At 41.4% G+C, this 24706-nt stretch overlaps 1 protein-coding gene across 1 annotated transcript; it reads left to right on the top strand.

The window, feature by feature from the left end:
* Positions 1 to 12544: 12544 nt before the first annotated feature.
* SUMO2 (small ubiquitin like modifier 2) lies at positions 12545 to 24051 on the top strand. The gene is made up of 4 exons (XM_039226265.1): positions 12545 to 12709; positions 14305 to 14436; positions 20647 to 20718; positions 23388 to 24051. The coding sequence occupies exons 1-4, from the start codon at positions 12689 to 12691 to the stop codon at positions 23448 to 23450; spliced, it is 288 nt and encodes a 95-aa protein (XP_039082196.1). The 5' UTR covers positions 12545 to 12688; the 3' UTR covers positions 23451 to 24051.
* The last annotated feature ends 655 nt before the right edge of the window (positions 24052 to 24706 follow it).

The following is a 24706-nucleotide window of genomic DNA, read 5'->3' as shown; positions in this document are numbered from 1 at the left end:
CACCTGGGTGCCTCAGTCAGTTAAGCATTGGACTTTGGCTTAGGTCATGATCTTGCAGCTCTTGGGTTTGAGCCCCGCATCCGGCTCTGTGCTGACAGCTCAGAGCCCGGAGCTTGCTTTGGATTCTGTGTCTCTCTCTCTCTGCCCCTCCTCCACTTATGCTCAGTGTCTCTCAAAAATAAATAAACATTGGGGCGCCTGGGTGGCTTAGTCAGTTAAGCGTCCGACTTTCGACTTTAGCTTAGGTCATGATCTCGCGGTTCGTGGGTTCGAGCCCCGCGTCGGGCTCTGTGCTGACTGCCAGCTCAGAGCCTGGAGCCTGTTTCAGTCTGTGACTCCCTCTCTCTCTGACCCTCCCCTGTTCACGCTGTCTCTCTCTCTCTCTCTCCTAGAAATAAATAAAACATTTTTAAAAAATTTTTTAAAAATAAACATCTTTTAAAAATAAATTAATGAAATCTTTTAGAGATGCCTGGGTGGCTCAATTGGTTAAAGACTGAACTCTTGATTTGGGCTCAGATCACAATCTCATGGTTGTGAGACCAAGCCCCATTGGGCTCCACACTGGGCATGGAGCCTGCTTGGGATTGGGATTCTCTCTCTCTCTCTCTCTCTCTCTCTCTCCCCCCCCTCCCTCCCCCCTCTTCATCTCCATCTCCCTCTCCCTCTTCTCCCTCTTCTTCTGACCCTCTCCCACTCTCATGCATGCACATACGCATGCTCTCCCTCTCTCTAAAAAAATAATAATAATAAAATATTGTTTAATGTTTATTTATTTATTTTGACAGAAAGAGAGAGAGAGAGAACGCATGTGTGGAACAGGGGTAGAGAGAGAGGAAGAGAGAGAATCAAATCCCAATCAGGCTCTCCACTGTCAGCACAGAGCTTGACTCAGGGCTCAGTCCCATGAACTGTGAGATCATGACCTGAGCCACTTAACCAAATGAACAACCCAGGTGCTCCTAAAATAAAATCTTTTCAAAAATTTAAAATGTGCGTGCCTGGCTGGCTCAGTCATTGGAGCATGTGACTCTTTATCTCAGGGTTGTGAGTTTGAGCCCCATGTTGGGTTGTAGAAATTAATTAAAAGTCTTGGGGCATCTGGGTGGCTCAGTTTAGCGTCCAACTTTGGATTTCAACTCAACTCATGATCTCATGGTTTGTGAGTTCAATAGCTGTATCAGTACAGAGCCTGCTTGGTATTCTCTTTCTCTCTCTCTCTGCCCCCCACCCCCACCCCGCTTGCTCTCTCTCACTCTCTCTCTCACAAAATAAATAAATAAACTTTAAAAAAAAAACAACTTTAACAACTTCAGCTCAGGTCATGATTTCACAGTTCATGGGTTCAAGCCCTGCATCGGGCTCTCTGCTATCAGCACAGAGCCCATTTTGGATCCTCTGTCCCCCCATCTCTCTGTCTCCCTGTCTCTCTCTCAAAAATGAATAAACATTTAAAAAATTGTAAGTTTAAGGGGTGCCTGGGTGGCTTAGTCGGTTAAGCGTCCGACTTTCACTTAGGTCATGATCTCACGGTTTGTGGGTTCGAGCCCCGCGTCGGGCTCTGTGCTGACTGCCAGCTCAGAGCCTGGAGCCTGTTTCAGTCTGTGACTCCTTCTCTCTCTGACCCTCCCCTGCTCACGCTGTCTCTCTCTCCTAGAAATAAATAAAAAATATTTAAAAAAATTGTAATGTTTAAAAGTAAACATTCAGTAGCAGATCAGTTTTTAAATAAAGCCACATTTAGTAAAACAATGATAGAAGTCATGCCTAATTTCTTTCTTTTTTAAAATTTTTAAAAAATGTTTTTAAGTAGCTTTCTTTTTTTATTTTTTAATGTTTTTATTCATTTTTTAGAGACAGAGAAAAACAGAACACTAGCGGGGTAAGGGGAGAGAGAGAGAGACACAGAATCCCAAGCAGGCTCCAGGCTCTGACCTGGCAGCACAGAGCCTGACACAGGGCTTAAATCCATGAATCGTGAGATCACGACCTGAGCCGAAGTTGGACACTTCACTAACTGAGCTACCCAGGTGCCCCTAAAGTGTTTAATTTTGAAAGAGAAACAGAACACAAGCAAGGGAGGTGCAGAGAGAGAGGGAAATACAGAATCCAAAGCAGGTTCCAGGCTCTGGGCTGTCAGCTCAGAGCCCGATGTGGGGCTCAAACCCACAAACTACAAGACCATAACCTGAGCCAAGTTGGACCCTCAACCAACTGAACCGCCAAGGCACTCCCATTTTATTTTTAATTTTTAAAAAAATTTTAATATTATTTATTTATCTATTTATTATGTATTTATTTCGGAGAGAGAGAGACAGCGTGAGCAGGAGAAGGTCAGAGAGAGAGGGAGATACAGAATCTGAAACAGGCTCCAGGCTCTGAGCTGGCTGTCAGCACAGAGCCCGACGTGAGGCTCGAATTTTTGAGAGAGAGAGAGAGAACAAGCAATGGCAGTTCAGAGAGGGAAACACAGGATCCAAAGCAGGCTCCAGGCTCTGAGCTGTCAAAACAGGGTCCAACACAGATTCCTAATTTCTTTCAGAGAAAATTATTCTGGGGAACAGGATGAGGAGAAGGAAAAAAAATAACAGGATGAAAGATCAAAAAAGTAACAACCCTTTCACAAGGAGACCTGAGGGGGAAAAAAAATAATTTGAATGACGAAAGACCTTGGAGAATCTTAGTACTATGGTCTCTTGATATTTTAAGACTGTAACTTGAAGGGGCACCTGGCTGACTCAGTCAGTAGAGCATGCAACTCTTGATCTTTGGGTTGTAACTTCAAGCCCATGTTAGGTGTAGAGATTACTTAAAAAAAAAAAATCTTAAAAAGAAAGGCTGCCGTTTGAAGATAATAGAAGTGAAATTGTCTGACCTAGAGCTAGATAATACTGGGAAAAGGTATTGGAAACATTTTTTAGTCTAAGTGCACACCAGCAACTTTATGCAATCATTCACATACTTCACTTTTTTTAATGTTTATTTCTTTATTTTGGGTGGGGAGGGACAGAGAGGGAAGGAGAGAGAGAATCCCAAGCAGGCTCCACAGTGTTAGCGCATAGAGTGGGGCTTGATTTCACAAACCCTGAGATCATGACCTGAGCCAAAATAACAGTTAGACATTTGACCGACTGTGCCACCCAAGTGCCTCTACTTCTTTTTTTTTTCCTAAGAAAACTACAACTAGGGGCGCCTGGGTGGCTTAGTCGGTTAAGCGTCCAACTTTCGCTTAGGTCATGATCTCGCGGTTCATGGGTTCGAGCCCCGCGTCGGGCTCTGTGCTGACTGCCAGCTCAGAGCCTGGAGCCTGTTTCAGAGTCTGTGTCTCCCTCTCTCTCTGACCCTCCCCTGCTCACGCTGTCTCTCTCTCTCTCTCTCTCTCTCTCCTAGAAATAAATAAAAATTAAAAGAAAGAAAGAAAGAAAGAAAGAAAGAAAGAAAGAAAGAAAGAAAGAAAGAAAGAAAACTACAACTAACGGAACTATTATTCTATGTATGGACTTTTTTCTTCCTTCTAATCCTTATCAATATACTTCTAAGAATGAGGTTTCGGGGCGCCTGGGTGGCTTAGTCGGTTAAGCGTCCGACTTTCGCTTAGGTCATGATCTCGCGGTTCGTGGGTTCGGGCCCCGCGTCGGGCTCTGTGCTGACTGCCAGCTCAGAGCCTGGAGCCTGTTTCAGTCTGTGACTCCCTCTCTGTCTGACCCTCCCCTGCTCACGCTGTCTCTCTCTCTCTCTCCTAGAAATAAATAAAACATTTAAAAAAAAAAATCTTCAAATCATTAAAAAAAAAAAAAAAAAAGAATGAGGTTTCAATTATATAGTTTATGTAACCTCCTTTTCTTATATATAATCCTAAAAGAATATTTTTAGAAAAACAAATGAAGTAATCAGCATGCAAATCTTTTTGTCTTCTTTGCTCTCCACAGGCTCCTCCTCTCCCTATATGGGGGTCGGTTGAATTCCTGTATCTATTCTGAAGAGTCTTGAAATATACAAGAGACCCTTCAACCTGAGGTATATCAGAACCCGAGAAAGACAGAATAAAATATTTCTGGAATCAGGGGTGCCTTGGTGGCTCAGTCTGGTAAGTGTCTGACTCTTGATTTTGACTAGGGTCATGATCTCATGATCATGACATTGAGCCCCGCAATGGGCTCCACGCTGAGTATGGAGCCTACTTAAGATTTTCTTTCTCTCTCTGTCTCTCTCTCTCTCTGCTTCTCCCCCATGCCCCCCATCTCAAAATAAATACATAAATAAATAAAAATATTTCTGGAATTAAATAAAAACCTCTTAAAACAAAACATGCATATTGCACAAAAATCACTTTCAGTCACTCCAAAGCCAAACCAAGAATCATTCTCAGATCAAGCCAGAAGAATGTGCTAGAGATATGACCTATGTAAAGTACTAAGCGGAGACATATAATGCTTCCTAGCCTGCAGAGAAAGAAATCCATAATCATTTCAAGAGACATAACGATTTTGGAAAACGAGGTAGAAATCTATTATCAAGAGACATACCAATATTTATGTGCTTTGACCCTGTAAGTCCTCTGTTGAAAATCCATTTCAAGGAATTTCAAAACAAAAAAGGTATATGAATTTTGGTGTGTGCTATACATAATGCAAAAACAAACATTTCACAAGCCCCACGCTATTGACGTTTTGGACCACAAAATCGATCTTGTGAGAGCTTTCCTATGCATGGCTGGATGTTTAACAGAATCCCCGGCTTCTACCCACTAGATGCCAATAACACCCCTCAACAATTGTGACAACAGGAAATGTCTCTAGATATTATATTCCCAATGTCCCCTAGGGAACAAAATCACCTCTGTTAAGGGTTGCTGGTATAGAGGTGCCTGGCTGGCCCCATAGGAAGAGTGTGTGACTCTTGATCTTGTGGTCGTGAGTTTGAGCCCCACGTTGGGAGTAGATATTACTTAAATAAATAAAACTTTAAAAACAAACAATTACTGATATAGATGTTCATACATAGAGGAACAGCTAAGTAAATATAATAGCAATGGGATTATTCAGCTATTTCAAAGAATTACGAAGAACACGAGGGGCCCCTGGATGGTTCAGTTGGTTGAGCGTCTGACTTCAGCTCAGGTCATGATCTCATGGTTTGTGAGTTCGAGCTCCACATCTGGTTCTGTGCTGATAGCTCAGAGCCTGGAGCCTGCTTCAGATTCTGGGTCTCTCTCTCTCTCTCTGACCTTCCCCTTCTCATGTTGTCTCTCTCTCTCAGAAATAAATAAAAAAAAAACATTAAAAAAAAAAAGAAGAACATGGAAAAGTCAAGAAGTTTTAAACTGTTCACCTTTTTTGTACCCATAATTGTAATTCCAGGAAATAATCAAGAAGGACATTTTGATTAATGACCCCTCAAAATGAAGTGATTTAAATGTCTCACAGTACAAAAAGTCTTATACAATCATTAAAATTGTAGCAAAAAAATTTTAAACTGAAACTCAGTAAAATTTTGTAAAAAATTAAAACTACTGATATTTACATAGAAAGAAAAAAAAAGTCTAGCAGAGAGAGGTGCCTGGCTGGCTCAGTCAGTGGAACACATGATTCTTGATCTCAGGGTCATGAGTTTGAGCCCCATGTTGGATATAGAGATTATTTCAAAATAAAATCTTGGGGCCCCTGGGTGGTTCATTCATTTAAGCAGTTGACTCTTGATTTTAGCTCAGGTCATGATCTCATAGTTTGTGGGATTGAGCCCTGTCTTAGGCTCCACAATGACAGTGCAGACCCTGCTTGGGATTCTGTCTCCTTCTCTCTCTGCCCCTCCCCTGCTTGCTCTCTCTCTTTCTCTTTCTCTCTCTCTCAAAATAAGCAAACATCTAAAAAATAAAAATAGGGCCACCTGGCTGGCTCAGTCAGTTAAGCATCTGACTTTGGCTCAGGTCATGATCTTACAGTTTGTGAGTTTGAGCCCCACATCAGTCTCTGTGCTGATAGCTTGGAGCCTGGAGCCTGCTTTGAATTCTGTGTCTTCCTCTCTCTCTGCCCTCCCCCATTCAGGCTCTGTTTCTCTCAAAAATAAACATTAAAAAATAATTTAAAATAAAATTAAAAATAAAGATAAAATCTTAAGGGGCATCTGGGTGGCTCAGTTGGTTGAGCATCTGACTCTTGATTTCAGTTCAGGTCATGATCTCATGGATTTGTGAGTTTGAGACCTGTAATCTCCATTGACAGTGCAGAGCCTGCTTGGAATTCTGTCTCTCCCTCTGTCTCTGCCCCTTCCATGCTCATTCTTTCTCTCTCTCTCTCTCTCTCCCTCTCTCTCTCCCTCCCTCTCTCTCTGTGTGTGTTTCTATCTCAAAATAGATAAACTTAAAAAATAAAAAATGTTTCAAATACATACATATGCATACATATACTGATACATACATATATATTCAATACACAGATAAAGCTGTATTTGTGAAAACACCTGCTTTTTAAAAAATTATTGTCATTATCTTTTCACTCTTTTTTATTATTTTTAAATTTTTTTATGTTTATTTATTTTTGAGACACAGAGAGACAGAGTATGAGCAGGGCAGGGGCAGAGAGAGAGGGAGATACAGAATCCAAAGCAGGCTACAGGCTCTGAGCTGTCAGCACAGAGCCCGGCCTGGGGCTGGAACCCACAAACCACGAGATCATGACCTGAGCCAAAGTTGGACGCTTAACCAACTGAGCCACCCAGGCGCCCTGAAAACACCTGCTTTCTAGCCCTAGTAATGTATATCTGGCCATGTAAGACTTCAAGCTGAGAAATAAAATTACAAACGTGACAAATTTAATACTGGAGGAGTGAAAGTTGCTCTAGCCCTGTGGCTCTCAAACTTCAGCGAACTTCAGAATTATCCAGAGTGCTTGTCCAACCACTGACTCCTTGGCTCTATCTCCAGAGCTTCTACTTCAGTAGGTCTAGGGTGGGGCCTGGGTGTCTGCCCTTGTACCAAATTCACTAGTGAAGGTGATTTTGTTGCCCAGGCGACCACCTTTTGAGATCCATTCTTCCAGTTATCTTCTCCATCTCAGGGTGAGAGTGATCAATCACAAGCAATAGCTTCAAGAGTATAGATATTATCTATATTCATTATGACTGGGAAATATAAGCTTTGTTCAATTTGTTTCTGTTCATTTTATGAAACAAACAGCCTCAAGTCACTGGACCCTGCTTGAATCCAGTAGTGGGCAGAGAAGTAGGAATGGAGCGCAGAAGGGATTAGAGAAATTATCATTCCAGTGTAGAAGCTGCATTCAGGAAGCCCTATTTAGGCATTTTTTGTATTCTCATGACAAGTATTATGTTATTATTGTATCAATAAGTCAGTAAACATTTATTGATCACTGGCTATCAGGACTTTGTTACTTGCTGAGACTACAAAGTTGAACAGCAGTGATACGTGCCCTCAAAACGCTTATAGGGCCATCCTCTAAGTTATGTTTGTGTAATATGTACATTACTAGACAGTGATATATGGTATTGTGAAGTGGGACAATATTTCCCTACAGTTATACCCCAGCTGACACATTTAAAGTGTGATATAGCAGGTTCTTGGCTTTGACTGTTGGCACTAACTTGAGTCCCATCTTTGCTATGATGCGAAGATAGAAAGCTGGAAGTTTTCTATAATATCACCATTCTGCTTCCAGATTTCCTGCAGTATTTGGGCATTCAATATTCAGTGTTCCTGAAGCATTCGCAGAGATAGCTCAAGCACTCAACAAACCTTTGATAGAATATGAAGGCAATTTGATGGTATAAACTACACACTTTAGTTGTCTGTTATAAATTCAGTGATGTGTTTCTCAGTGTTTCTGGCAAAAACTTAAAGCTTAGATAAGACTCTCTGTGATTCTTGTTTTCCCATCCCTTGTAGGAATAGTGCTTTTGCTTTGGCAGCTGACCCTGAGGTTACCCTATTCTTACCCTCTTACACCAATTATTGATGTTTAATTAGATTTCTAGAGGAATGAGGGCTTTCTTGACCAAGTTCCTACTCAACCTCTAATGGTGAAAACACTCACCACACAGCTTCCTCCTCACTCTCTTCTCTTATCCTTTAGGACTGAGCAAGGTGTTGGGGATAAAACTGTCAACAAGGCACACAGGTCTCTGCTTTCATGGAATTTTATTCTGCCAAGAGACAACTAAATGAAAATTTAAGTCAAAACAACTTAACTGGTGCTCCTGGCACTACTCTAGGATTTTTTTCTGCATGTTTCTTCTCTTCTTCTTCTTCTTTTTTTTATATTTATTTAGTTTTGAGAGATAGAGTGTGAGTGGAGGAGGGGCAGAGAGAGAAAGAGACACAGAATCCAAAGCAGGCTCCAAGCAAATGTTCAGCACAGAGCCTGGTGCAGGGCTTGAACCCACGAACCGTGAGATCATGACCTGAGCCAACATCAGATACATAACCGACTGAGCCACCCAGGCGGCCTTCTTCTCTTCTCTGTATAGGAATCTATATGTGGTCCTACGTTAACTGTGCACTAAGCCAGAAAGCCTGAGTTCAATAGGATTCTGGCTCTGCCACTTCAAGCTGGGTGACCAAGTTGCCCAAACTTTCTATGTCTCATTTTCTTCATCTGTAAAATGGGAATAATAAGAATAGAGGTTTTCTGAAGATCTAGAGTTTAGAACAGAATCCCTAGGTTATAATCACTCCATTAACATCTGCTATTGTTCTTTTCTGTTTTTACTACCCCTTCTTCTTTCTTATTCTAAAGCACCCTTTTCTAGTGCACGGCCATCCCCTTCCCACCCCTATAAAAGTGATGGAGGGAGAAACTTTATTTTGGGAAATTTCTATCTTTTCCCATCCCCCTCCCCCCAGAAATTGGAGATTCTCAGCATACAACTTTAGTAGGCTCCCTAGGTTCAGCTCACACAATTCCAGTTTGCCACTGGAATATATATTGCTCACACATTTGAATATCCTTAGCTACTTTTTAAAGGAGCTCCTCCTGGGGCACCTGGGTGGCTTAGTTGGTTGAGCGTCCGACTTTTGCTTAGGTCATGATCTCGCGGTTCGTGGGTTCGAGCCCCGCGTCGGGCTCTGTGCTGACTGCCAGCTCAGAGCCTGGAGCCTATTTCAGAGTCTGTATCTCCCTCTCTCTCTGACCCTCCCCTGCTCACGCTGTCTCTCTCTCTCTCTCTCCTAGAAATAAATAAAAATATTTTTAAAAAAAGAATTAATTAAAGGAGCTCCTCCTTTGCCTGAAGGTGATTTTGTAATTTAGAATAACTTTGGAAAAGACGGATATTATAAGACACACCTGTGGCCCAAAAGCTAAGGACTAAACAGTCATTTCATTATTGGAGGCCCTCATGCATTAATAAGGGTAAGTTTAACATGCCCAAACCTCTCTGATGGTTCTGCAGTCTTATAAAGCTGGGAAGGTATGTGATGGCAACAGAAGACCTGGGTTCAGCAGAGCAAGGATAGCATCTTTCTTTCTCTATAGTACATGGCATAACACCTAGCATGTTCTTTACCTGGAATACTGTAGAAGCTCAATCAACACTACTTGCCAGTTGTGTGATATTGGGCAAGTTACCTAACTCTTTGACCCTCAGTAGCAAATAAATACCACACCTCTTTTTGTAAGTGTGTGTAAGGAGAAAATGAGCTAATATTAATAAAGCCCCACTCAGTGCCTGACACATGGCAGTTAATTCTCTTCCCCTTTTACTTCTTGTGTATTTCCTATCCACCACCAACCCCTGCCCAACCCCCCACTCAATTATGTTATTTGAGTGAGGGACTTTTCCCAATGCCTAGCATAGGACCTTACACACAGTGATAGCTTCAATTTATTTACTCATTCAGTGAGTCTTTGAGTATCTACAATGGACAAAAGCTTAGAGTTTGTAGAGAGCTGGCACATTTAAGAACCCCAGGTAATTGAATATGACTGCAGCAGAGACTTTCCAGGAGGAAATGATCAGAAATCTAGAATGGTTAGCCTGCATTAGCTTTCAAAGGGCTTATGTAGGTCTTACAAGAATTTTGGACTTTACACTGTAAAGCAGAGGATTGCCACTGAACCAAGGAGTGGCAGAAACTTCTATTTTGTTTTCATTTTAGAATGGCTTGTGGTTCCCAAGTCAGTGTGTGAAGAATCACCAGGGAAGCTTGTCAAAAAAGGGGGGGGGGGGTAGGGTTCTAGAGCCACACTGCCCAAGAATATGCATTTATTTTATTTTATTTTCTAAGAATATTCATTTAAACCAGTACCCTAGGGGTGGCCAGCTGACTCCGTTGTAGAGCATGCAACTCTTGATCTCAGGGACATGAGTTCAAGTCCCATGTTGGGCGTAGAGCTTGCTTAAAACAAGACAAAACAAAACAAAACAAGGGGCACCTTTTTAATGCTTTTTATTTTTTGAGGGACAGAGAGCGCAGGCAGGGGAGGGTCAGAGAGAGAGGGAGATACAGAATCCAAAGACAGGCTCCAGTCTCTGAGCTCTGAGCTAGCTGTCAGCACAGAGCTCAACACGGGGCTCAAACCCATGAACCGCGAGATCATGACCGGAGCCAAAGTCAGATGCTTAACCGACTGAGCCACCCAGGTACCCCAAGTGTCCAACTCTTGATCTCAGCTCAGGTCTTGATCTCAGGGTGGAGAGTTCAAGTCACATACTGGGTTCTGTGCTGGGCATGAAGCCTACTTAAAAACAAAACAAAAAAACCCCCCAGTACTCTAGATGATTCTGATCCATTCAAATATTCAGACACAAGAGGGATGTACTTTACTGTAACAACAACAAACAAGAGGCTATTGCAGTAGCCTTGGGGTAAGCTGACTTGAATTTGGGCTTTCCCTGTCTTCCCTGATCAATCTGCCTTCCTTGGCCTGTCTTATATCTAGTAGGGCTTTAAGCCTCCTCTTCCCCACTGAGGATCAACAGGAAGCCCAGCAAATGCGGACTAGCCCAGAGACCAGACAGAGGCTAAAGAGAAGTAGCTAGATTTGGTAGATATTTGGAAGGTGGAATAGACAAGACTCAGAGATCCATTGCATGGGGAGGGGCCAGGGTGAAGAAGAGTCAGGAGTCAAGGATGCCCCCTGGCTTTCTAGCTTGGAGAGCAACAGTTGTAATGGTGTGCCATTCAGTGATCCAAGAACTCAAGACGGAAGGTGAAGTGGGGAATTTTAGTTGAGATTTGCTGAGTTTGGTGCCTCTGGGACATCCAAGCGGAGATGTTCAGAGGTCAGAGATGTTCAGAGGTCAGTTGGATTTATAGGTTGGAAGCTGAGAACAAGATCTAGTTTAGAAATACATATTTGAGAATCATTAGCTAGCCAATGGTAACAGAAGTAGGTGAAATAATTCCAGGAGAGGGAATGGAATGATAAAAGGATCTAAAACAAGATGCAAGGAACATTTAAGGGAAGATCTGAGGAGGAAAAAGAAATTGCAGTGGGATCAAGGACAGGCTAGAGTCAACAGCCCAAAGTCACAGGGAGGGAGTTTAGAGGAGTGAGGAACTGGGAAGCACACTGGATTCAGCACAGGAGACTGTGGTGACCTTGCAGAGAGTAGTTTCAGTGGTACTCCCGCGACAGCACCAGATTGCTATGGGTTGAGGAGTGAGTGGGAGGTGAGGGAGTGGAGGCAGCTGGCATGGACAGTTTTTCAAGATGTTTGGCCAAGAATGGAGCGAGATATGGTGGTAACTTAAGAAGGAAATAGAATCGAGGGAGAGTCTTTTTCTATGCTAAGAGAGGAATGGAAGAAAGTATAAGGACCAAGGAAATAATCAATAAAGTCTACCTAGAGGAGTGGGAGGTAGCCACTGCACTGGAGTCTGGATTGTTCCTGACAGTAGGAACGTTTTTTTAACATGACTGATTGGTTTGGAAGCTGATATCGGGTAGTTCTCTGACGAGTTCTGTTTCCACTCGGAGATTGGGAGCCAGGCCATGAGTAAGGAGTTTGTAAGGTGAACATCTTTCTTCAGCTAGCAAAGTATGGGTTTACCAGCAAGACGCAAGAAGGCACCGCACTGAGGTAAGAGCCTGGTAGGAAGTGGCGGGCTGAGGCTGAAGCTTTAAAATCCAAAGGATCAGAGGCTGAGTGAGTGTGATGTTCCTTCAACCATGTGGAAAGCTGCATTTAGGCCACTAAACAGGAGAGTTTTCTCCAGAACCTCATGCTAGGGCTTTGCCTTAGGCTCCCCCTTCCTCCTGTAGTCAGTCTGCCTTCCTCGGCCTGAGTCTCACGTCTAGGCCTCAAGCCTCCTCGTCCCCACCGAGGACCAGCTGGAAGCCATTTTGATTAAGCTCCACCACAGAAGGACAATACAGCCCCGCCCAGAGCCAGGCGCGCCCCCGCGGCGGGCCGGGTGCGCGTGTCCGCGCCTCTTCCCGCCGGCCTGGCGGGCGCTGGGTCTAGGCCGGGGCGGTGCGAGGCGGGGGGTGGGGGTGGTTATGTAAGCGTTGCGCGCTCCCGCGAGCTGGCAACCAATGGGAAGCCCCGGCGGCTCGTGCTCGCGCACGCAGGGTGGGGGGAGGGAGCGCACGACGTGCGCGCGCCCTCTCCCTCCTCCACCGCTGCCGCCTCCTTCTTCTGCCGCTCCTGGTGCTGCTTGTGTGCTCGTTCGGTGCGGACCTGGTACCTCTTTTGTGAAGCGGCAGCTGAGGAGACTCCGGCGCTCGCCATGGCCGACGAAAAGCCCAAGGTGAGCTCGGGGCCGGCCTCCTCGCCTCGCCGCGCGGTCGGGGTCACGGCGCGGGCTAGGGTCCGGCCCGAGCCCGCCGCGGACTCCCCGCGCCTTCCTGGGCCCCCCACGGGGCCGGCCGCGGCTCAGGCCCGGGCGCTCCGCGCCATTTTCCTCCCTCCCCTCTTCCTCCCTCCCGCGCCGGAGGAGGCCCCGCCGCCCTCCCCCGCCCCCGGCCGCCTCGGAGTGCGCGCCGGGCGCGAGTTGGGCGGGCGGATCGCGGACGCCCGCGGGCCCACCGGCTGCGAGCGGGGCTCGTCGGGCCCGGCCGGGCGCGCGTGCGGAGGGGCGTTAGGGCGCGCGGTGTCCCCACCCTCCGCGGACCCCGCGCCGGGCCGCGGCGGGTGTTGCCGCCTTCGCAGTGGCGGGGAGTTCCCTCCGCCCGGGGCTTCCCCCTCCAGGGAGGGGGCTGCGGGCATCGGGGGACCCCTGCCCCGGGCCGCGCTGGCCTGGGGAGGGCTCGGGGCGAATCAATGGGCTGTCGATGGGTTTCCCATCGGGCCGTCGCGAGGGGCCGGGGGTTCGGGGACTCCCGGGGAGTGTTTCCCACTTTGATGGCCTCGGGGTCCCCAGGGAGGCTGGGCAGGGGCTTTTCCCTGTGTGCCAGATAACCCCTAACCTGCGGAGACCATGCGGCTTCGAGAAGTTGGGAGGCAGATGTGCGAGCAGAAAGACTTGGTAGGGCTTAACTTTTTAACGCGGGTTTTGAGGCACCGGGAGGCTCTTCCCGTGAGGACTAGGGCACACACTTCTTATTGGCACAGGGCACTTTCGTTTGATTTGTTTCGTGACACCCCCCTCCCCCTTCCTTTCTGAAAGGTTTTGGGGGCTACAGATTTCCATCTACTCTTGATTTTGGTGAACTTCAGGTAGGGTCCAAATATACAAGGCAGACTTGGAAGAAAACGGCATTTGACCCATGACAACAAAGGGGAGGGGAGAATAAGAGCTCTGAACTGAAAATAAACAAAAATGAGGCTGCTCATAGAGGCGAACATTAATAGTGGTTCTGAGTTATTACTGCCGCTTCAAGAGAGAACCGACAGATATTCATCAATTAGGTTTTTTTTTTAAGTAGTTGAGGTTTGAATTATTAAACAGTTTATAACTTTAACGGGAGAGTTACAATGAGTTTTCAGTTGCAAGGTCTAGATTTTTATCCTTGCATTCTGTACTTAAAGCACTTTATAAAGGGAAGGGACACTTACTTTTTATCTTTTCAGGGGAAACATATTTTGAGAGAGCCCTTTTAGAAAATTCAGATTCGAGAGTTCTTGACAGTAAATTGAGTGGGACCCATCTTTAAAAATCGATTGTTGCCGCTGATGGTGTTGCATGTAAGGCTGCTTTTCTGTCTCTGTGACAGCTATTTAATGTCGTTGTTCCAGGAGTTTTCATCTTTCAGATTGATTTCAGCGGCCGAAAACAGCTGTATGCTCTTTTATCATACAGAATGAGAAACCTGTTGATTTCTGAAGCAAGTTGGGCTGCTGCTACTTTAAAAGGTGTTTGTTTTTCACATTTTCCAAATTACACTTTTATTTTTCTTTCAACAGGAAGGAGTCAAGACTGAGAACAACGATCATATTAATTTGAAGGTGGCGGGGCAGGATGGTTCTGTGGTGCAGTTTAAGATTAAGAGGCATACACCACTTAGTAAACTAATGAAAGCCTATTGTGAACGACAGGTGAGGAACTGACATGCACTTCCAATAAAACGTTTTTTTTTTTTTTAATCTTATTTTCTTTAGAGTAGAACCTAGACTGGCATAATAATTATTATATAGACTTGTTTGGTTGAATGAATGGATTTATATACTTGACATATCAATTTTATCATACACTTGGTATGTGGATGCTTCATGAAAACCCTTACGGTTGTTTGGTTAATAAGCTCTGTGATTCTAGTCCTGTGCCAGAAAGCCTCAAATTATTTTGACAACATGCGATTAGTTCCCGAGGGGGTGTAGTTTTATAAGAAAATAAGGATGAACTCGGTAAAATTTCTTGTCAAGCTTTTTTTTTTTTTAATCCATTTAAAAATTTGTGTAGTGTATTTGTGTCGTTTCTTTTGAGTATTTAAACCAGTTTGGAAATAAAGTGTGAGTTTAACGACATTACAGGTTTCCTGAAGCATGTAAAATTGTCATATTTTCTTAATAGTAGAGGTCAAGAAATTTAACCTCCTGAGTCAGACAAAAACATTCCTATGTTTAGGGACATTTGCATTTTACTCAGAAATTAGTAAATAGTCAGCAAAAAGAGGAAGTTGAAATGAATAGATGCTGTGAGGTGAAAGCCGGGTTTAAAACAAAGAAGCTTCCTTTTGTGAGGTTGAGTCTGTAACAATACAGAGGCAACTTTAAAGATGACTTTTGCAAGTATAACAAAAACTCTGGTACCTAGATCAGTTAATTCAACCCAGAAGAAGTGTTTTTTATTCAACCCTGAATATATAACATATGAAAGTTGGGAAGGTCATTCTTTCAGACTAAAATAAGTTGTCAGCATTGCAAATTGTCCCAAAAAAAGACTCAAAATCGAGTAAGATTTAAACCTACAGAAGTTGAGAGGTTGAGTTTGAGCCGATAGTTGGACTTCCTCTATAAGATCTAAGGGCATTTGGAAGAAGCTGAAGATAAACTACTTTTTGAGATTGAAGCTTTTTTGTCCGATGTATTTATAATAATTTATAGTAAGGATATTGTGCGTATAATGCTTTTTACCTTCATATATAAGTTACACTTCCCTGAAAAGAGTTTTTGGTGTACTCCTGTTGGAAGAGTTTTGGTGAAATCCATTTAAACAACTAGTAAATATGTGCTTACAAGTTGTGCTAAAGAATTTTTGCCCTACCATCTTCCTTATTTGAACAATAGTGCCTCTTCAGGTTACAGGGGGATTTTTAAAAGGTAATCATCTTGTAGAACTTTTACGTAGCACACCTTTTACAAAATAGAAGCATGCATAGATTTAGTGGTTTTCAACAACATTTTCGCCTATTTTTTCTCATTACTAAATTTCAGGTTTTATTTTTTTAAATATTTATCTATGGGGGGGATATATGGGAGGGGCAGAGACGGAAGGGGCAGAGGATCTAAAGTGGCTACATGCAGACAGCAGAGAGCCCTGTAGGGCTCGAACCCATGAACCGAGAGATCATGACCTGAGTTGAAGTTGATCGCTTAACTGAACCACCCAGATGCCCCATAAATTTTAGGTTTTAGATGGTCATATTTTTCAAAACTTACTCTGAAAACTCAAACGTAGGGCAAAATAGAAAAAACTGAAAAAAAAAATACTCGTGCTCACCACCTAGATTTAACCATTAACATTTTGTTATACATATCTGTTGATAATTTCTATCCTAAAAGGTTCATATTTAAGAGTTCTGTATTTCCTGTAAGGGCCTGAAAAGAGTTTTTTATTTATCTGATATTTATCAGATACTTACCATGTGCTGGGGCATTATATGTGCCAGAAAAAGACACAGCACATCCTGCATTGCAGGTGGTCTTTATAAGAGATCTAGAAGATTGAGTTAGCCAGTCAGTCAAGAACTTTGGGTTTTCCTGGTATGTTAAATTTAGTGTATTACTCATGTAAATAAAGTTTTCTGTGCATTTTTCTGTTAGGTTTAAGTTGACCAAACTTAAGGCCACTCTTAATTTGCAGTATGGGAAAAAGAAGCATTGGCAATCTATAAAAATGTAATTCCGCTGCATATCACTTAGAATGCAAATACGATTTGAACATATGATCCAGGAAGAATTTAAAAAGAGTTGTTTCCATTTTCCTTTAAGTTGAAAATAACCTCAGAGTTTTGACTGAAACAATATTTCTGTTTACTTTTCAAATGTTTATTTTTCTCAATCTAAGGAAGAGGGAGTTGAGGAAGTATCACCTAATTGGGCTGATTCTCTACACACACACACACCCTTTTAAGTTATTTTATATATCTTGAGAGAGCATGAGCAAGTGGGAGAGGGTCATAGAGGAGAGAGAATTGAGGGCCTTGATCTCATGAACCATTAGATCATGACCTGAGCTGAAATCAAGAATGGGATGCTTAACTGACTGAGCCACCCAGGTGCCCCTGATTCCTTGCTTTTTAAGTGTAGATAGAGCCTTTCAAAAGTCTAAAATTTATGCAGCCACATTTTGCATAGCTAAAGGTGGTGGTTTTTTTTGTTTTTTGTGTTTTTTTGGACAGTTGAGAGTTCTTGAGTAAGGATTTCCGATCAAGATTAATTGAATGCTCAGGGCGCCTGGGTGGCTTAATCGGTTAAGCGTCTGACTTTCGCTTAGGTCATGATCTCGCGGTTCGTGGGTTCGAGCCCCACGTCAGCCTCTGTGCTGACTGCCAGCTCAGAGCCTGGAGTCTGTTTCAGTCTGTAACTCCCTCTCTCTCTGACCCTCCCCTGCTCACGCTGTCTCTCTCTCTCTCCTGGAAATAAATAAAAAACATTAAAAAAAAAAAAAGATTAATTGAATGCTCATACTTACTTTTTGATGAACTCATTTGGCTTCAGATCTTTGGAGGAGTTCCAGTAGATGTCTAATAGGCAACTCAAACTGAACATGCAAAAGAAGCCTCTTGATTTCACTCCTAGAATCTTTTTCTTTGGTGTACCCCTTCAGTAAATAGCACTATTTTGCATCTAGGTAGGAGGTCAGAGGCTTGGAATCATCCTGATGGTGCTTCATAACTCCTATAATAAAATCCATCAACAAATTCTGTTCTCTACTGAAATCTGTGCTGTTCAAAACAGCAGTCACAAGCACATGTGACTGTTTACCACCTGAAACATGGTTAGCCAAATTAATATATGCTGTAAAGTGCACAGTATGTCAGATTTTGAAAACTCATAGTGGAGAGAAAAGTACTCAACGTTTCAGATGTCAGTTATGTGTTAAAATAACAGGATTCTGAATATGTCGGCTTAAAACAGTATTTACCTGATTTTAATGTGGCAATTAGAAATTTTAAAATTGCATATGTGGCATATATATGTGTATATATCCATATCCCCCCCCCGTGCAAAAAGGTGGTTTTAGTAAAGTACAGGGACAGGACCTTTTGGGCAGAAAGAGCTGCCATGTTGTGTTTGTCTTGGATAGTGCTGAGCCCTGAACCATTTTATTCCACTCTTGCTCAGTCACTAACCTGGGAGACTTCTGATTAATTCAGAATGCCTCTGCTCCCATCACTTGGTCCTCAGCTGTCTTTTGCACTGATCTCTATTTGTGTCTCCATTAAAATGTAGGCTCAATGAGCATAGGGTCTTTTCGTTCACTAATTCTTTGGAGCTTTAGACCAGTACCTGGTATATAGAATGTGCTCAGTAAATGCTTGTAAAATGATAGAGAACATTCAAGCTGTCTCCAGAGGTTGGATTGTGAATAAATTTTCTATTCACATGTACAATTAGAGTTTGCCCACTTTGTCACCATGTAGCCTTCTGCTGAGAGCATACTACTTCATTCTAGTGTGCATTTGCTATAATAGATTATTTCATGAAATGTCAAATGGCTTCAGAGAGCGAAGATTGGTTCATTGGTTGATTCCAGTTCATTTTTGTGAAATGAAGGAATGGGAATCCAAAGCTAACTTCACACAGCTCTTCTGTGGCACATCTCTGAAGCCAAAGCTCAGAGATAAGATTTATTCAGAAGTGGAACCCAAATACTGGTTTAACATAAATTCATTGTTTGAGTTGACATGATTTATGGAATTGGAAAGGCTCCTGATTTTTGGATTTTTGATCCGTAGCAAAATAAAAGCTTTTATTGATAAGGAAAAACACGAAGGAATACGATGCATGTTCTGGCCTGTGTCCCTCCACCCCCCCTGTTTTGAATGGCCATGCCATTGACCTTAGGACCTTAAGACATTACTAGTGGGTGTAGTAGAGGAAAAATCCAGCATATGGCTTAGTATTTTATTAAAGCAATGGGGCTTCAATGAAGTGTTTGCAAATATGTAATTAGTAGTTAATGGCTTGGCATTCAATTCTTGGTTGCTTTGCATAATCACAAATTAAATTTGGATGTCATGAGGAATGAATTAAGGTTGTGGATATCCCTTATCTAGTCTGGGAATTCCTTGTATCCCTTAAGACAGGCTAGTCTGAAAGTGCTATTTGTCACAGACCAGGGTTTGTAAAGAAAAGTAATACAGTCTTCATGTTAGAAGTAATTTTAAAGACAGATGTAAAGAATCCTTGTTAAATGAATACAAGGGTCCTATAAGTATTTATTGAGCACTTTGTTTCAATATTCTAGTCCTAGGAACTCAGTTTAATTTTCTCTTAAGTAAATTGAAGCAGCGAGTTCTGTATAAGGATAATTACAGTTTGTGATTTGAGTATGATATAGGAGTGATTTTTTTTTTGTAGGATGCTTCTTATGCATCCTATACTACTTTTCCAGTTAATATGTACATAGCATATCTCCAAAGGTAACTTTATTTTCCTGTCTTCATTTGGCTGCAGTTCCCAACAGCTTTGCTACTTTTGCTCCTTTCCCCTTCTCTCTACCCCTGTGTCAGGTAGGTAATGATTTGTAAGACCTTGTAATCTGCTTTGCAGAAAGGGCATGCGTAGGTTCGTTTATCTCCTTGAGTACACATAAAAATTTCTTGAAGCTAAACTCTAGTAATATAACTTTTAAATTCCCTTTTTGTAATGAAAGTATTCAACTTAGTAGTTTTAGATTTACTTTTATTTTTTTATTTTTTTTTTAAATGTTTTATTTATTTCTAGGAGAGAGAGACAACGTGAGCAGGGGAGGGTCAGAGAGAGAGGGAGTCACAGACTGAAACAGGCTCCAGGCTCTGAGCTGGCAATCAGCACAGAGCCCGACGCGGGGCTCGAACCCACAAACCGTGAGATCATGACCTAGGCGAAAGTTGGACGCTTAACCGACTGAGCCACCCAGGCGCCCCTTAGATTTACTTTTAAATAATATGAATCATGATAAGGTGGATATTGCATTTCATCCATTTTATTCCATCAGTAACTTGGTATATACCTGTGAGCACCTACTATGTGCGAGGAATACAGTGTAAACAAGACACTCTTAGGTTCTTGTCCCTTCTGGAGCTTACTTTTTAGTGAGGTTGACAAATAATAATTGTTGGTCTGGTTAAGTACAAAAAAGGATTTTTTTTTTTTTTTTACAAATAGTTTATTGTCAAATTAGTTTCCACATATTTTTTTTTGAATTTTTTTTTTTTTTTTACAAATAGACAAAAAAGGAATTTAAAAAACAGGTGTTTCTTTTGAACTATTCCATAGTTCCAAGCTTGTGTGTTTATGAATGATTTTAGGACAGTTCCAGTGGAAGTGTCCTGCCTGCCCAAGGGTAGAAACGTGTTGAATTCCGGTGGTGTGCCCAGTGTGGTGCCAGGTTGGGACACTGGTTACTCTGGCTTAGTGATAGGAGCTGTTGGGATAGAAATGAAGGTAAAGTAGCTTTAAGGCAAACTTAATCATTACACTTAGGTGACTCCAGTTTTCATTATTAAGGGTATTCCCCCCCCCCTTTGCAGAGCTCTTTAACATGCATGGAAGAATGTTGCTGGGTGTATCTGTTACTTTAAATTTCTTTTCAATATCTTTCTAATTCATTTACATGTACTGTTTAACCCTACGTATGATCTATCCAAGCTTGGATCTCAAAAGCAAAACAGCTTTTTTTAAAAAAAGATCACTTTTCCAAAGAAAAACATGGTTCAAAGTGAAACTCATACCAACTCGTTTTACCCATAGAAACGTTAATTTTTTGGTGATTATTTATTTGGGTCTTTTCTTTTAATATATTTGTGGCTAAATATGCATATGGTTTCAGTTCTTACTGTTTCGTTGCATTCTTACTGCTTTTAAACTCTCTTGTAGGGTTTGTCAATGAGGCAGATCAGATTCCGATTTGATGGGCAACCAATCAATGAAACAGACACACCTGCACAGGTAAAAATCCCTTTGCACTAGTTAGAAAAGTCCATGTGTTTTATAGTTTGCTCAATAGTCTTGTTTATTAACTGATGAACTTTTAGACATTGGAAGGTAGTTTTTCACCAGAGTTCAAAACTTTGTAAAATATGACCAAAGGGGCACAGAAGGAAAACAATAGGAATATTAATGTTAGTATTTGCTCAGGAAATGTCCAAGGTTTTTAAATAAGCAATTGTTATTTTGTAAAACTAATAGGTCATTTAGTTGCTTTTAATCCCTCCTTCCCTATTGCCGGCAGTGTTCGGAGAACATAGTTCAGAATGTTGTTTTCATTGCTGCAGTTCTTGCTCATACTCCAGGCCCCCCACAGGTGATAAGTTGGCTATCGATCCTGACCGGTTTAACTTCTCATGCTGAAATCTCTTTGACCTGTCCTTGTCAACTAAAGGGATCTTGGGGCTCCCAACTGCAAGTTTCTTGATGGCTTAGTCTGACCAGTAGGGTTCTTGATAATAGATGGCATTCCAGAGCCTTCTGCAAAAGGTGACACTGTCTGATCCTTTAATCTCTTTATGTATTACTTCCATTCTGTCACTTTGTACAGGATCAGCTGGGCTGTCTTCTGTGGCAGAAGCTCTTTGTTTCTTTTTACCCTCTGAGGTTCCACTTAAGACTTCTAATTTGGGGAAAAAGTGTTTTGATAGAAATTTAAATTGGAGCTCTTCTACTTTCGAATTTGTTTTTATCACTCCATAAAAACTAGCAGGTAATATTTATGGTACGAGTGAAGCAGCCCACCCTGGTTGTGGTTTTGTTGATAAACTTCAACAATTTGAAATGTCTTAAGTTGTACTTGAGAGAGTATTTTGAAGTAATTTCCCTCGGTGTCTCTAAGAAGCAATTATAAGATGTAGCCACAAGGAGGAGCTGAATTCTCCTGGTGAAAGAGACAGGAAAAACTCTTTTATCCTTTGAAGGCATTTCAAGTTTCACTGAAATTTAAAATCCCAGGAGTTTTACTTCAGTGGATAGGCTGAAGACATGTTTTGATGGTATAAAAAGAATAAAAACCCATTATGCTAAACTCTGATGTTGAGAATGTATTTTCCGTCTTTTGATGCTCTCACCCACCGCCGTAAAAAAGGTTCTTGTTTCTACAGTGCCAGCTGCAAATATTAACTGTGAGGAGGATTTTTTCAGAACAGCATTGTAAAATCTTCATATTGAATTTGGAATTGAACTCATTTTAGTATTTGTAATTGAATTCACTGTAGAATGAGACTGATTCATTTTAGAATTATTCTCCCAATATTAACCAGCAGAATTATGATAAATTAGAACATCTTAATGACCAGTTTTAATAGTAATATAATCATGTGCCCACCATTCTGTTAAATACTTAATTTTCTTCGACTCATTTAATTCATATAACTGAGTGCTATTTCCTTTTACAAAAGAGGGAATTGAAGCTTAGTCATTAACATTTTAATGCTATAGCCTTACTTTTAGTATATTTGAACTGTGTTAGAAATGATTTCCTTTCTTGTCTTTATGTACCCAGGGTCCTTGTTTTGTTTCCAAAATTACCAGTTTTTAGAAAGTATTTTTCAAGGGTAATTATCAGCATAATAAACTGTTACAAAGATTATTTCTTTTACAGTGTTGCTGTATGTACCAAGACCTTTCTACTCTAAACATGGTTGTTTTTTGTACAATGTGTGTGGGTAGTGAGTCTTGCAAAACTTAGTTTGCGAATAGCATTTTAAAATTTAAATTCGTTTTTTTAGTAAGTTTTTTCTTGCCCATAGCCTTTCCTTGCTGTCCAGAGACAGCTACTGTGCTTTGTGCATCTGCGAGGAGATACTGGTATGCACTTCTGCCGGGTGCACATGCTTTTAAAAACAAATATAATTATACTGTAGCCACTTTTGCTGCCTACTTTTAAAATTTGTTTTTAGCCTAATACTAGATCATAGGGATAGTTCCATTTCTGCACACTTAAATCTACTTTTTAATGACAACTATGTGGCATTTCATGTAAGAGTGTACTGTATTTCTTTTTTTTAAAATGTTTTTTTTTAATGTTTGTTTATTTTGAGAGAGAGTGCGCTCACACAAGCAAGGGGAAGGACAGAGAGAAAGAGAAAGAATCCCAAGCAGGCTCCACACTGGCACGTCAGTCTGATACAGGGATTGATCCCACAGACCATGAGATCATGACCTGAGCTAAAATCAAGAGTTGGATGCTTAACCACCTGAGCAACCCAGGCCCCCCTTTCTTTGAGTTTTTATTGACAATTAGGTTACTTCCAGTCTTGCTCATTTAAACCATATTGCAGTGAGACCCTTTTACACATGGCATTCTTATTTCCATTTATTTATTTTGTGGTTTTATTGTGTATCCTTTATATTTTCAATAATAGGTGATTTATGATTTAACTTATGGACATAAAAAAGTCAAGTTTTCTATAAACTTCATATAAAGAAGCCCAGGTGGAAAAATAATTTAAACTTAAGTGTGATGCAATTTTAAGCGATGGGATGTCTAAAATAATGAACACTGGAATTGGGTGGAACTTGTGCAGTTTTTCAGGGTACTTAAGTCTGATAGTTACAGATTTAAGAGCTGATAATCCATGACCCTGTTTTTGTTTTTGTTTCTGTTTTTTCTCTTTTTATGCTAGTTGGAAATGGAGGATGAAGATACAATTGATGTGTTCCAGCAGCAGACAGGAGGGGTCTACTGAAAAGGGAACCTGCTACTTTACTCCAGAACTCTGTTCCTCCAGACCAAGAAGACATTCTCAATTAGAAAACCACAATTTGGTTCCACCACATCCTGACTACTACAGTATAGTTTTCTCTATTCTTTCATTTTCCCCTTCCCCATTCCTTTATTGTACATAAAGTAACTGTGTATGTGCACAAGCATTTTGCATTTTTTTTTTTTAACTAAATGGCCAATGGTATGTTTTGATCGACATCAAATGGAGATGGGATGGGGAAAAATACTGGTTCTGTGAAAATACCCCCTTTCTCCATTAGTGGCATGCTCATTCAGCTCTTATCTTTATATTCCAGTAAGTTATTTTGCTCTCACTGTTTAACAAAAAAAAAAAAAAGAACAACATAAAAATCCTTGCATACCTTGTTCGATTGGAGAATTTTAATGTTTTTCATTTTTCATTGTAAAACCAAGGACAATTTTATAACTTTTTTGTACGTAGCTGTTACATGTAGGGCAATCTGTCTTTAAGTAGGGATAAATTACTCTAAAAGAAATGAATCCTAGATAGTTTTCCCTTCAAGTCAAGCGTCTTGTTGTTTAAATAAACTTCTTGTTTAAAATGAGCTGTTTTCTTTATTCTGAAGAATATGAAGTAGAAAAGTTGAAGCTTAGAAAAAACCCTGAAATGAGTAGGCCTGTTAGAAGTAACATTTCAAGGAAGAACTAAAGCTACAAGCATTCCTGACAGACAAATGCAAAACAAAGAATAACAAAGTGTATAAATGACTAGCAACTGATGTTTTCAGCCTCTTTGTTTAGTAAGCTTAGTTCCAAATCTGCAACTTCACTGGTGGAAAAAAGTAATTGGGTCATAATGTGGATTTACTCCTAAGTTGTCTTCTGTGTAACACTACCTGGCAGAATGGGTTGGTACATGCAGCTAGGAAAAAGCTGTGATTTGGTAACTATGCTGATAAATCACTTAACTTTTTTTTTTTTTTTTTTAATGTTTATTTTGAGAGAGAGCAGGAGGGAGAGAGAATCCCAAGTGGGCTCTGCCCTGACACTGCAGAGCCCAACGGTACCGGGCTCGAGATCTCATAAACCCAGAGCCGAAATCAAGCTTAAAGGACTGAGCTGCTCCCATGTGCCCCAGTCACTTAACCATCCTAACTCACGCTGATGAGTAAATATTCCCTAACCCAAAACAGAGTCTTTGTTCCTCAAGGATGTTGAGGGATAGAAGGTATTTACATACATCTGCTCTTACAGCTT

The sequence above is a fragment of the Hyaena hyaena genome, unplaced genomic scaffold (genome assembly GCF_003009895.1).
Source record: "Hyaena hyaena isolate Hyena2069 unplaced genomic scaffold, ASM300989v1 scaffold_21, whole genome shotgun sequence".
NCBI lineage: Eukaryota > Metazoa > Chordata > Mammalia > Carnivora > Hyaenidae > Hyaena > Hyaena hyaena.
Note: the sequence above shows the minus strand (reverse complement) of the source record. Positions and strands in the feature narration are given on the sequence as shown.

Excerpts from the sequence above, each read along its gene's own strand:
- SUMO2 (XM_039226265.1), top strand. The coding sequence starts at position 12,689 with ATGGCCGACGAAAAGCCCAAG. Across the intron at positions 12,710-14,304 it reads TGGCCGACGAAAAGCCCAAG|GAAGGAGTCAAGACTGAGAA; the intron begins GTGAGCTCGGGG and ends TTCTTTCAACAG. Across the intron at positions 14,437-20,646 it reads AAGCCTATTGTGAACGACAG|GGTTTGTCAATGAGGCAGAT; the intron begins GTGAGGAACTGA and ends ACTCTCTTGTAG.